Here is a 13,103-nt window from a genome sequence, read left to right as displayed (position 1 = left end):
GACAGTCAGGGACATGTCTTCAGCCAGTGTTCTTCTGGCAGTATACTTTGGTCTGTTGTCATGCTAAACATGAACTGTCACATGCACTTTTAGCATTTCTAAAAGAAGCACCTCTGTAGCCTGATGCTGATCTACCATCCTTAACTGTATCATCCAGGATGATGTGTAGTGCCTGGTGTTCTCCAGATATTATACTTGGAGTTCTGCCCAAACAGTTGAAATTTTGTCTCAACAGGCCAAATAATTTGGCAAACATCTAGCAGGCTGTCATCTGCCTTTAACTCAAAGTGGCCTCTGTCTAGCTGCTCTACCACGAAGTCCTAATTAAAGGAGAACTGCTAAGACAGTTGTCCGTCTGGCACATTCCCCATTGCTGCAGAGGACTTCAGAAGCTCAGGTTGAAAGACTGTACTGCAGTTCATCTCCCTGACCAAAGGGCTTTCATGGCCAGTGGCCCAGTTTGGCCTGATAGCAAATCTGGGAGGAGTCCGGGTGCTTCCAAACTTCTTCAGTATTATTGTGCACTTGGGAACATTAAATGTTTTTATACCCTTGCCCTGATTTATACCTTGCCACAATTTTATTGCATAGTTCTTCAGAGAATTTCTTGGGACTTCATGGCTTGGCTGACATTCAGTGTGAACTGTGGGATCTTATATACACAGGGGAGTCCCTTTAAACTGTTCCACCACAATGATAACTGAGAAAAATCAGTTTTTACATTTTAATTTTGCAAAAGCTTAGAATTTCAATTTCCTTTTTCTGTTGTTGTGGGTTATTGAGTCAAGACTGATGGAGAAATTTTAGCACTTTAAATTAAAGGGTGCAAAACACAAAGGCATCTGAACTTTCTGAAGCAACCGTATGTCAAGCTTTGCCTACAAGGCAGTATTTGTTAGTAAACCTAGTTTTCCCCACAATACCAACTAGAGTTGAAACAGTCAGTCGATTAGCAGCTTGGCGTTATCTTTGCATTGGCAGGAAAGCAAAGAGCTCAATCATTTGTTTGTTTTCTTGTCTTTCATGTGTTTCTGTCTGAGGGTGTGGGTGTGCGCTTTACTCTGACCCTATCTGCATTGGGAAAAGAGCATGATTATCATTCAGGCAGCAGTGCAGCTCCTTGGTTGGATGAGGTCACTATAAAGCCCCGCCCTATGCCTCAAGCCAGGAATCGATTTCCTTTAATTGGATAGACAAATAAAACGAAGGGATGAAGCACACCTCCTTTCCATCGTTGGCAGCTATTCTTAGATTTTGTATACAAGTTTGCTTAAGAATCTTCTCCCTAATCTTGGTGCAACCAATTTCTGATTTTATGCAGGCTGAGGTTGGTGTGACCCTGTAGGAGGAACATATATTGGTATTTCCCTTAACCTCACCATGCCTTTTATTCTGCATCTCACACCAACGTTTGAATAAAGAAAATCCAGTTTTCAAATATAAATTGTTTTCATAAAGGCCATATATTGTTTAAGAGTGAAGAGTGAATATGCAAATAAACATTGATAAGGTCAGTATTTGAATAGTGCTGATATTTTTAAAAAAAAATCTCCCTTGACCTTTTAACTTCTTTTGAATTTTTCCTGTTCAAGGAAAGTAAAAAAAAAAAATTGAATAAATAACATTTCTGACATCTGCTTTTAACCATTAAAAATGCATTTTTGTCTTGTCATTGCAAGTTTTAGAAGAACCCTCAAAATACATGATTTGTTATTTTAATCACAAACTGTTAATGGTTTAGTGAGACTTGCCTTAATGGTGGTAAAAAGCAGAAATGAATCAACCACTCCATCTCTTCCCTGGCTTTACTGCCAAGTATTTCATTAGGTAAGGTAGCCAGTGTGAGGTCAGCTAAATTTCCAGTTATGTAAGGCAGCCAGGTATGGGTCAAAGGTTACCAGAACAAACATGCTAATTTCATTAACTTACTCAGTAGATCAAATTATGCTCCAGTATTTTTAATTGTGTCAGCATGTATGTCACCAAAAATAAAACATAAAACATTAGCTTGCTTATTTTTTACAACTGTGAGGAATGAAGAGAATGTGGGTGGAACTTTTTGCTGTTTTGTTTGGTGTAATTATGTTTTCTAACTGGCTGAATGTAGATACTACTATTGTGGTCGCATTCAGAAGGAATTAAACACTTTCAAAGCTCTCTGCTGTGACTGTCATTACGTTGTAGACCTTGCCCTGAAGAATAAGACCAATTGGAGACAACAGGAGGAGAGGGAAACAGGATACGACAAAAATGGGAAATTACCTGTTACTTGTCATCACAAAGAAACTTGAATGCTGTCACAATCATATATATATATATATATATATATATATATATATGACAGGAGAGATTTTTCTTTACACTAGAATCATGTCTTTACAACAAAAAAGCAGGGAAAGCTTCAATAACAGTTACAAGTGCTTGAGAGTCAGGATGAAACTATATCGATGTTCAGTACCTCACCATTATAAGTGAAATTACACATATAGGCTGCTGGTTTTTGTCTTAAAAAAATCTCTGGACTGTTCTCTTCCCAAGAATTTAGACAAAGCCTCCTCAGGATGAACTGTAATAACTCTGGCAAACCCTGAGTTTTGTGACTGTTGGCCTGAATGACTGTCAGCCTCAGCTGTACTTTGTGTGAGGTGCTAATTACTAAGTATTCATGTCAGAGGTTATTAGGTAACATGAGAAATGACAAAACTAAGATGATAACGGTGATAAACCTGGTGTTATATTTTTAAACTCTGACTCCTTGAATCTCATTTGACATTGCTGTAATCTACTTCATCTGCCTGCCTCCTTGTGTTTCTGCTTAGTTCTCTCTTTTCCATTTCATCTCTGTTGCTCCAACACTCCTTCTGTATCTCAGACTCAAGACCACTTCAGTCGTCTGTAACCTTTTGTAATCTGTGTAAATCTGTATAACCTTTGCTCAGCCACCTGTGTGTGTGTGTGTGTGACTGTGTGACTGTGTCTGTGTTTATATATGTGTCTGACTGATGGATCGACTGACTGACTTTCTAACCAAAACCCGTTAACACTCACATTTTTCTCTGGTCCACACAAACGGAAATCAGTAAATTTAAAGGGGAACAATTTGGTGTAGAGTTGGGGTTCGGGAGTTTGGGTATAGACAAATCTCAAGGAAATTAATGCACGTCAATGTGAAGTTCCCATGGAGAATCAAAATAAATGTCTGTGTGTGTGTTTGCTTGTGCCTGCATGCACAATTGGCCATTTGAAATCCAAATGGGGACACTAATATATCTCCAGAAAGTGAAGCTGTTATCTCAGTTTTTCTTTGACTGACTGTGGGAGTCTGTGCAGCCCTCAGCTCCCATAGGCCCCCATCATCTTGTCCACTGTCTCTCACAGACACCCACTCGTAGACTCAGTCTGTTCTGAGGACAAACGTTGGCAGAAGGTATTTCAGACACTGAGGTCTCCATGGTAACTGGTCGCGGGGTTGTTTTTTTTATTTTTTTTATTTTTATTTTTTTTAATGTGTTCCATGTTCCCAGGGCCCCGGCAGTTTCTAGTGCTGCATGCACACACGTGTTTGTGTGTGCGCCTGTGATGAGAGTAGCAGCCTGAGGATATGGCATAGCTTTCAGACAGCTGGGCAGGGAAAGAAAGCACCAGGGAGCGATGGGAAGTAGTCACGAGAAAGCTGGTGTGATTAGAAAAGCCTTTGCATTGCCTCAGTGTAGTGCCTAGGCCTGTGTAGTAAAGAATAATTTAGAACGAAATCATGAACAACACAAACAGTAATGCTTGATGAAGTTAAGCTGAATCATGTTGCTGTAAGATGTCCTGAAATAAAATGTGTTACTAAGACTTCTAATTAAAAACAAGTGTTTACTGTAGCCATGGTATAAGTCAGTTTAATATGGCTGTGGTTCTCAGTATTGTCAGTGTCTTTTAAAGTTGGTCCATTTATGTTGGTAGAGATATCCGTGGTACTTCAAGGATGAGTAATCTGATTCAGTTTTAACTATTTCGTTATGTAAAGAGATATATTGGGAACATAAGTTAACAACACACTATTAATATTTAATCAGATTACTCATGATTATTTGAAAATTGCCCACAGGAGTGGGTTGAGTGAGGAAGAGCATCCAGCCAAAAAAATGATGCAGATCAATTTGATCCACTGTGGCGACCCCTAATCAGGTGAATCCGTAAGGAAAAAAAAAAACTTACTGTATTTAAAATATGGGAGTTGGAGTTACTATGTGTCCCTTTTAAAAACATTTTATTTTAGAAGAATAATGCCAGATGATTTCTCACCAAATCCTTTTTTCAATAAAATATGCTTCCTGTTTGATAACTTTCTGCAAATGACCTAATTAAAAACAGGAATGCATATTTAATTTTGTTAATAACTCTATAGTTGGATGTCATGGTGGCCTGGTAGCCTAAGATACTTAGCACATAACTCCAACAAAACCAGCTGGAGCCCTTTGTTGCATGTAATCCTCACTCTCTCCCTAATTTTCCCTCTCAAGCCTCTTAAAGCTCCACTATCAAAATAAGCAACCTATCAAGCAATATTGAGAAAAGAAAGGACAATACCACTGAGGTCTCCACACCTCGAGGTTTTTTTTTTTTTTTTTCTTGCCTTAATTCTGGACACATTGCCCACATACAGTGGGTACGGAAAGTATTCAGACCCCTTTAAATTTTTCACTCTTTGTGTCATTGCAGCCATTTGCCAAAATCAAAAAAGTTCATTTTATTTCTCATTAATGTACACTCAGCACCCCATCTTGACAGAAAAAAACAGAAATGTAGAAATTTTTGCAAATTTATTAAAAAAGAAAAACTGAAATATCACATGGTCATAAGTATTCAGACCCTTTGCAGTGACACTCATATTTAACTCACATGCTGTCCATTTCTTCTGATCCTCCTTGAGATGGTTCTGCTCCTTCATTGGAGTCCAGCTGTGTTTAATGAAACTGATTGGACTTGATTAGGAAAGGCACACACCTGTCTATATAAGACCTTACAGCTCACAGTGCATGTCAGAGCAAATGAGAATCATGAGGTCGAAGGAACTGCCCAAGGAGCTCAGAGACAGAATTGTGGCAAGGCACAGATCTGGCCAAGGTTACAAAAGAATTTCTGCAGCACTCAAGGTTCCTAAGAGCACAGTGGCCTCCATAATCCTCAAATGGAAAAAGTTTGGGACGACCAGAACTCTTCCTAGACCTGGCCGTCCAGCCAAACTGAGCAATCGTGGGAGAAGAGCCTTGGTGAGAGAGGTAAAGAAGAACCCAAAGATCACTGTGGCTGAGCTCCAGAGATGCAGTAGGGAGATGGGAGAAAGTTCCACAAAGTCAACTATCACTGCAGCCCTCCACCAGTCGGGGCTTTATGGTAGAGTGGCCCGATGGAAGCATCTCCTCAGTGCAAGACACATGAAAGCCCACATAGAGTTTGCCAAAAAACACATGAAGAACTCCCAGACTATGAGAAATAAGATTCTCTGGTCTGATGAGACCAAGATTGAACTTTTTGGTGTTAATTTTAAGCGGTATGTGTGGAGAAAACCAGGCACTGCTCATCACCTGCCCAATACAATCCCTACAGTGAAACATGGTGGTGGGAGCATCATGTTGTGGGGGTGTTTTTCAGCTGCAGGGACAGAACGACTGGTTGCAACTGAAGGAAAGATGAATGCGACCAAGTACAGAGATATCCTGGAAGAAAACCTCTTCCAGAGTGCTCAGGACCTCAGACTGGGCCGAAGGTTCACCTTTCAACAGGACAATGAACCTAAGCACACAGCTAAAATAACAAAGGAGTGGCTTCGGAACAACTCTGTGACCGTTCTTGACTGGCCCAGCCAGAGCCCTGACCTAAACCCAATTGAGCATCTCTGGAGAGACCTGAAAATGGCTGTCCACCAACGTTCACCATCCAACCTGACAGAACTGGAGAGGATCTGCAAGGAAGAATGGCAGAGGATCCCCAAATCCAGGTGTGAGACACTTGTTGTATCATTCCCAAGAAGACTCATGGCTGTACTAGCTCAAAAGGTGCTTCTACTCAATACTGAGCACAGGGTCTGAATACTTATGACCATGTGATATTTCAGTTTTTCTTTTTTAATAAATTTGCAAAAATTTCTACATTTCTGTTTTTTTCTGTCAAGATGGGGTGCTGAGTGTACATTAATGAGAAATAAAATGAACTTTTTTGATTTTGGCAAATGGCTGCAATAACACAAAGAGTGAAAAATTTAAAGGGGTCTGAATACTTTCCGTACCCACTGTATATATATTATGTGGCGATGGGAATCAAAGGTGGCCTTGCAGATCTATTTTTGGTCTAGCGTGCAGAAAGTCCTACTAGATATTGGTTGGACAAAGGCAAAGAAATTAAAATGAAAGATAAGAAATGCAGTTGCAACAGAGATGGTAAACTGGGAATGGAATGAGCTGATAATATAACAAAATGACAGTGCATGAAATTTTCCAACTCGAATGTAGATCTAATAAGGTGGCTCAATTAAAGCAGAATGTACCCACAAGTCTGTAACCAGATTAAACTGTAGATGAACACATAACCTTCTCTGCACCTTGCGAGCTTCTAGTCCGCTCAGAATTTAAGAACGTCAGTGCATTTTTATACATGTTCCTGAAGAACAGCACTAAAATGTATCTCCCAAGCACTTTCCACACTGTGTTTAGACATGGTTTAACATTATGCAGGCAGCTAGCAAATGTCATTAGCTCAGTTATTTTCTTCTCTCACCCATTAGAGATTTGTGGATGTTCACAGAAAAATGAGCAGCTAAGTTCATCTCACCCTGTTGTGTGTGAGGTGGGATTTCATTTTCCTCTTCTTCTTTTTTTTATTTGATTCAGAAAATCCTAATACCAACCAATAATACCCACAACTACACCACTTCTCAGTTTCCTTGGATCATTCTTTAAAAAAACAGTTTATCTTCTTTTGGAGAGTTATTTAGGTCCAAATCACACTCAGTGGGTGAAAATGTACTGAGTTGGACCTTCAGTTTAAAAAAAGAAAAAAAAAAGTGCTCATGTGGGAAATAATATGATGCAGTATAAAATCATTGTTAATTTTCTCTTTCTCTGTTTCAGTCTTTATCTTTTAAAAAAATTTTTCTCAGTATTTTCTCTTCACCCTCTGTTTTATAAGCTTACTGATGGTATTTGTCAAACAAAGCTCTGTCTCTCTTACCACAGTGACACAGGGCATTTCTCAGATGTCTCAATATCTTCCCAGCATGTCACGGGACGCTGCTCCCTGCTACCTTCCACCCTCCCTGCAATGCTTTAATTACGTTATCCCTCGTTTCCCTCATCCCTTTCTCCTTCACTCCATTGCCCCGAGCTGCTCCTCATTCCTTTTAATTAATCCACAATGATTCAGACACCTTCACCCTGCTGTGAATGCATACACACAAACACAACGCACTCACATACACTCTTGACAATGCCCAATAGGCAGTAACAACTTTAAGTGATCTTGCTTTACTTTGAAAGTTTTCCTCTGGAGACTGAGGTAGTGGAAAATACAGGTCTTATTGTTTGATATTTTTTAATGTCATCTGATGTGTGTGTGCGTGTGTGTGTGTGTGTGTGTGTGTGTGTGTGTGTGTGTGTGTGTGCGCGTGTGCAGGGCGCTAATGGAAGCATGCAGCTCATGGAAACAGAGTTCTCCAAAACTCTGGGTGAGATGGTGGCCCTTCATCTCCATCACCAGAAGAGCATCCCAGCCTTCCTCTCTGCAGTGACCCTTGACCTCTTCAGCAGACAAACAACTATCTGAAGTAATTTGACACCATCTCATGCACAGGGATGAACAATTTAAGAATGGGTGTGGTTTTGTTTCTAATTTTCTATATTTTCTTCTCTTCTTTCTTGCCTTTTTTTCCGACTCATAAGATATTCACAAAGTATCCTGGAGAATCCAGATTTTACGCAACAGCTCTGACATTTGGATATTGCAGTGAGTGCTGTGTTGTGAAACAATACCTCCGTCTTTCATTCAGAAGGCTAAGAAAGCAGCTTATTTGTACGTTGAATATTTTATCAATGAAACAGAGTAATACATTTTTCTCCACAGGACAACATTGTCATGAAAGTGACACACACTGATATTTAATTTGGGAACATGTTTTTATAGTGGGGGTTTGAGTTACACACACTGGAGCAGAAAAAACGTCTACAGTTCTCTGGATCTGCGGTTGATGTGTTTTGCGTGACCTGCACCAAAACTGAGACTTATCATTTTGCCTTTTGTGTCCTCTCTGTAGAGGCCTTGTCGACAAAGTCTTTTGTAGTTGCAACTAGTCCACGCCACCCAAAGGCTGTAATAAATAAATTCATTTTAATACAAGATCAGTGGATTCAAGGATTATGTTCTTTTTCCTGTTTGTGTCCAGGGATATATAATTTAATGTAGAAATTAGTTTTCATTTGTATCTGGTTTAGTTATGGCATAGATAGTATTTCTCACTGGTCTCTCTCTCTGGGCCGTGCTTTCTGAAGAAGCAGTAAGTCAGGAGGCAAAAATATTTTAGATGAAAATACAGATGTAGAGCCAACCTTGTCTGCCATTACATTGAAACTTTTCAATATTTAATATGTAATAATCTCCAAATTAAAAGTTCAGAGTGAATAAGTACAGCACCGTGTACTCAAACAGGGAGTACTTGTGGTTGTGTGTTTGCCACTGTCACAAGTATCAGTAAGTCCATCATATATGGAAATATCATACATATTAAGTATAAGGCTGTTTTCTACCTTTAAGTGGTGTTTACAGATTTCCAGCGGCACTATGAATAAAAAGAAACATGCAGCTAAGTTACTTATCTGGCCTCCAGGCCATGGGCATTGGTTGTGTGCTATTATTTAACAAATTCATAAGTAAACTCATTACAGGATATATTTTTTAATAACAGGTTTTTATTCATCACACACATTTGCTTTTTCACAGTCTCATTAGCTTCATAAAAATGTTAATAGACGTGTCATGAGGTAATGACAGGTGTAAGAAAACACCAGGGACACTTTATTGTATGAAATTATTACATTTTTTTTCAAACTCACTGAAAATTTCCAGTTGTAACCTTTATAACACAGAATGCACTATGAATTATTCCTCTTTTGAATCTAGTTAATGATTGTGTCCGCGTGTGTATGCGCCAACACAAATGCGAGACAAGACCAATTCTTTGGCAGCAATAAAGAGAAATGACAGAAATAAACATGGGGTGAAGAGGGAAGCAAGGGAGCAATCCAATAAAACAGAGAAACAAAAGCAAGTGAACTGAGAATAAAGCCACTTATTACAGCAGCAATATAAGAACTCCAGCTGCTGCAGCCGTATGTCTCATGAGAAAACATTCTCCTGTACAGTACATATACATGTCCTTTATTTTAAAGGTTTTCACTTAAGCATATAACATCCTCCTTTACGTGTGTGTGTGTGTGATTACACTATATTTCCTTTCCATCAAATGTTTGTATCTTGTTTTAAGAATCATGAAGAAAAATAAAGCTCACTGTATATGACTGTGATGTTTGAAAGACTGACTTTGAGAAATGGCAGCAACATCCAACTGTAGTAACTAACTTATTGTACCTCTGACCAAGGCCATGTCCAGAGATTAGTGATGAACCCAAAGATTTCATGAGTCAGGCATGTGGACACTTCTCACCACTATGTCATTACATGCTGCTGCAACCTTGGGTGCTGTGTTGTCAGGTTTAACAGCCCTGGTAAGTTGTCTAAATGCTATTAGTCCCTGGTGAGCAGTTAAGCTAAGTGCATTGTCAACGACCAGTATCACTTGGACTAAAGATACCAGGGCTGTCTGAGAATAGAAGCTAGCAGGTAAGTACCTGGTGGCTGCACCAGTAGTGGACCTGACTGTGCCTGTCTGTGTGTTTAAAACCAGCAGTACATGTGATAACAACCCTCTCATTCATTTGAATAGGGCCCCTCCATTGACACGGTGGGGGTTCTGATGCAGAAGGCCCAGTTAACGCAGGGCACGTCACTGGCCAGTCGAAGCCACGTTAAGCTCAGGGCCTTCTGTCCGGCCCAACAAAGGTACAGAAGAGCTTGTATGCTCTAAGTGCCTGGAGGCCTGGCTCATTGGGCTTATTGGCTTCACCCTGAAGAAATTACATGGGCCAGCTTGCCTACAAGGTTAAGTCCACAGGTGCAGAGCACTGCAAGTTGAGTGAGGTGCATTTTTATTCAAATTCCTAGCCATAAAAACTGCCTTTTAATATGTGGAATTTCACAGCTTTAAAAGGAGCCAGAGGAAGGCGGAGCAACTAGATTTAGCTATGATCACCTCCAGGCGCAGCACCTGTTCTGAAACCAAACTCACAGCTGGTAGCTAGGCTTGTGTTCCTGGTGTTGTTGGCAGATTAAGTCGCTGCTGAAATGTGATTGTGGCGACCCAGTAACACAATGCTTTGACCTGTAGTGTTGAAGGAACCTGACAAGATGAGGAGCAGGGTTTTTCAGGGTTAGTTAGCCTTAGTTAACAGAGAGGTACCGGGAGGCCAGAAGCTGTTGTGGTTGGGGAAGATCTGGGAGGTCATGAAATGGAACTTATCTAACAAACTGTCAGTCGACACAGGCAAGGGAGACATCGTCTTACCCAGATAATCCTCAGCAGAGGGGACTGGCTGACCTCCCTGAAAGATATTGTTGAATGTTAGAACCCCGGAATTTGTCCATCACACCGTCTTCAGTGGAAGCACAGTCAGAATTGCTTTGCTTCCAATTTCCTTTACCCTAGACAGAGTATTATTGTGTGTACATTCACTGCAGGCAGTCAGACACTGTTTAAATCATCATTCATTTTTTGTTATATTTCTGCTTGCAGTCAGTTTAACCCATGGCTGGCTTCATTTCACCTGTGAGAATTAACGGATGCACAAGTAATAAAAAAATAAAATATGGTACATGATGAAGATTAAGTGCTAGTGCCACAGTGGGCCATTAGTGTGATGTTACAATCTAGAGATATGTGTATAAATAACAGCAAAACAGGCAGCTCTGTGGTGATCCTCTCTGTGGTTGTAAAGTTATGCCGTTTGAGTTCTGCCTACAGAGAAAAAAAACGATAAAGCCCTCTTCATTCTGCTTTCATCCATGTTATTTCCTTTCTGTATTTTCACTACCTGATAAACCCAGATTTCCTTTCTGCTTCTGATCCTCTCTGGTCTTGCTGCAGCTTTCCGCTCTTTTATTCATTCCTTTATCTTTATTTCATCAGCCCATCATCTCCTAGTCAAAAACAATTAGTACACCTTCTGATATCTCATTAACTATAAATGAGGTGGTGGAATTAGTTTGAAAATACCAAAGCTGAGCTTTATAACTGCAGCACACACCAGATTTCACACACGCAAACACACCAATCTTCATCAAGCAGTAAACAATCAATTTTGAAAGATGTGCTTTAAAAATGCACAGCAGAAATCATTTCAAGGCAGCACTAAATTTTTAAAAGCAATTCTCATGCATGTTTAATTTATTAAAGTATAGGAACGACATTTCAAGTTCATTTTTCAGCTTTATTTTATTTATTTATTTTACCAAAGAGAGAGATTGATAAGTGGAACCTGCTCAGAAGAGACTTCCCCATTACAGAGAGGAGAGTCTCAGGTGGAAACCAGAGGCTTATGGGACCGAAAGAGAGAAGAGAAAGGGCCTGTCACTTCCTTCTTTCATCTCTCATTGCTCTTTTCTTCCCGTCTGTACCTTCCTCACTTAACTCTCCATCTGCCTGTTTCCACAGGAAGCTCACTGTTGTTTTCTCTGAAGTGAGTCTTTCTCCCATCTCTTCCTCCAGTCGTCCGCTCTTTCCCTCTCTAAAGTCCCAGCAGTGAGACAGAGCAGCTGTCATGCTTTAGTTCAGATCTGAGCTTTTCCTTTTTCCCCTTAGAGTAGCAGCATGATACTGTACTCACTGAAGACAGTGTGTGAGTGTGTGTAAGACAGCATTGTGTACATTCAGTAATGTCTGGTGGCACTGCAGTGGAAAAACTTGGCCTATATGGCCTCCATGAGCGCCTAAATTCAGTCCAATTGTAATTGCAGAGACTGTGCTCACATTTTAAATGGATATTCCTATTTGTTCCAAGTTGAGTGGCGTTTTCAAACCTTTGCACTAGTGCGAATCTGTGGACCAGTTTGTGAATTTGTTCTCTCCTCCTATTTGTTCAGTTTCGTTATGCACAAATGAACCAAAATGCATCACTCCAAATCATGTGACGACTCTGCTCATTGGTTAAATGTGGACGTCTGGAGCATAAATGAGAAAACAAATCTGTTGAAGGAAATATGTCTCTGCAACATGGAGAAATGAAATTAGAATTTACTTATTGTAACTATCCGGGCAATACACCAAGCTATGCCAGTGGGATGGTGAATGGACTTGGAAGATGTGCAGGCAGGTCGAATGAGTGTGTGCAACCTGCTGTGTCAGTCTGTTAGTCCAAAGACAGACTACTCATTGTAGTTGGTCTGGATTGAGGTCAGAACCTGTTCCCACCACTAACTTCTCCAGAATTGGTTTGGGATCTTACTGAGACCACATCCGCTAAAAGGTCTTAATTTGGTTGTGTTTTGGGTCTGCACCTGAATGCTCAGACCTGGTCAGAGAAATCAATTATACCCTTATTTTTTGCGAGTTTGGATATAATTTTTAGTTGTTACAGTGATGTTGTACATATCAAGCATCTCACACTGTGATGACTTAATTTTCATAAAGCAAACACTTTGGGCATTCAAAACCCATTTCCTGCCTTCTAACCATCTGTTGTGTTCCAGCATTTCTCAGTTTGAGACAGTAAATTTGTAGACATTGAACATGGGTGCACTGAATATGTTAATGTTTTAGTTGCATCATGGTGGTGTTATCTGCCAGTGCCAAAGTACGGACAGAACTCATGATTCTGCGATAGTGACTTTATTGAAGTCCTAACTTCCAAAATTGAATATACTGCTTAAAAGCATTACATTTGTGAACAAAAGTGAAGTCAATAAACCAAACCATGAAACCAAACACAGTGCCTAGAGCATGAGTCAGTGTG

General features: G+C 40.0%; 1 protein-coding gene across 4 annotated transcripts in view; it reads left to right on the top strand.

Moving 5' to 3' along the window:
- Positions 1-8,379, top strand: part of mad1l1 (mitotic arrest deficient 1 like 1) — a 42,702-nt gene extending 34,323 nt beyond the window's left edge. For 2 of the 4 annotated variants that reach the window (XM_026302695.1, XM_026302698.1), the window contains exon 18: positions 7,660-7,809. In XM_026302695.1, coding sequence (XP_026158480.1) covers positions 7,660-7,809 — 150 coding nt within the window. Of the gene's footprint in view, positions 1-7,659 lie in introns of all 4 variants that reach the window. The other 2 variants (XM_026302697.1, XM_026302696.1) reach the window with 2 other exon arrangements.
- Positions 8,380-13,103: the final 4,724 nt, after the last annotated feature.

This window comes from Mastacembelus armatus, chromosome 1 (genome assembly GCF_900324485.2).
Source record: "Mastacembelus armatus chromosome 1, fMasArm1.2, whole genome shotgun sequence".
Classification (NCBI taxonomy): Eukaryota; Metazoa; Chordata; class Actinopteri; order Synbranchiformes; family Mastacembelidae; genus Mastacembelus; species Mastacembelus armatus.
Note: the sequence above shows the minus strand (reverse complement) of the source record. Positions and strands in the feature narration are given on the sequence as shown.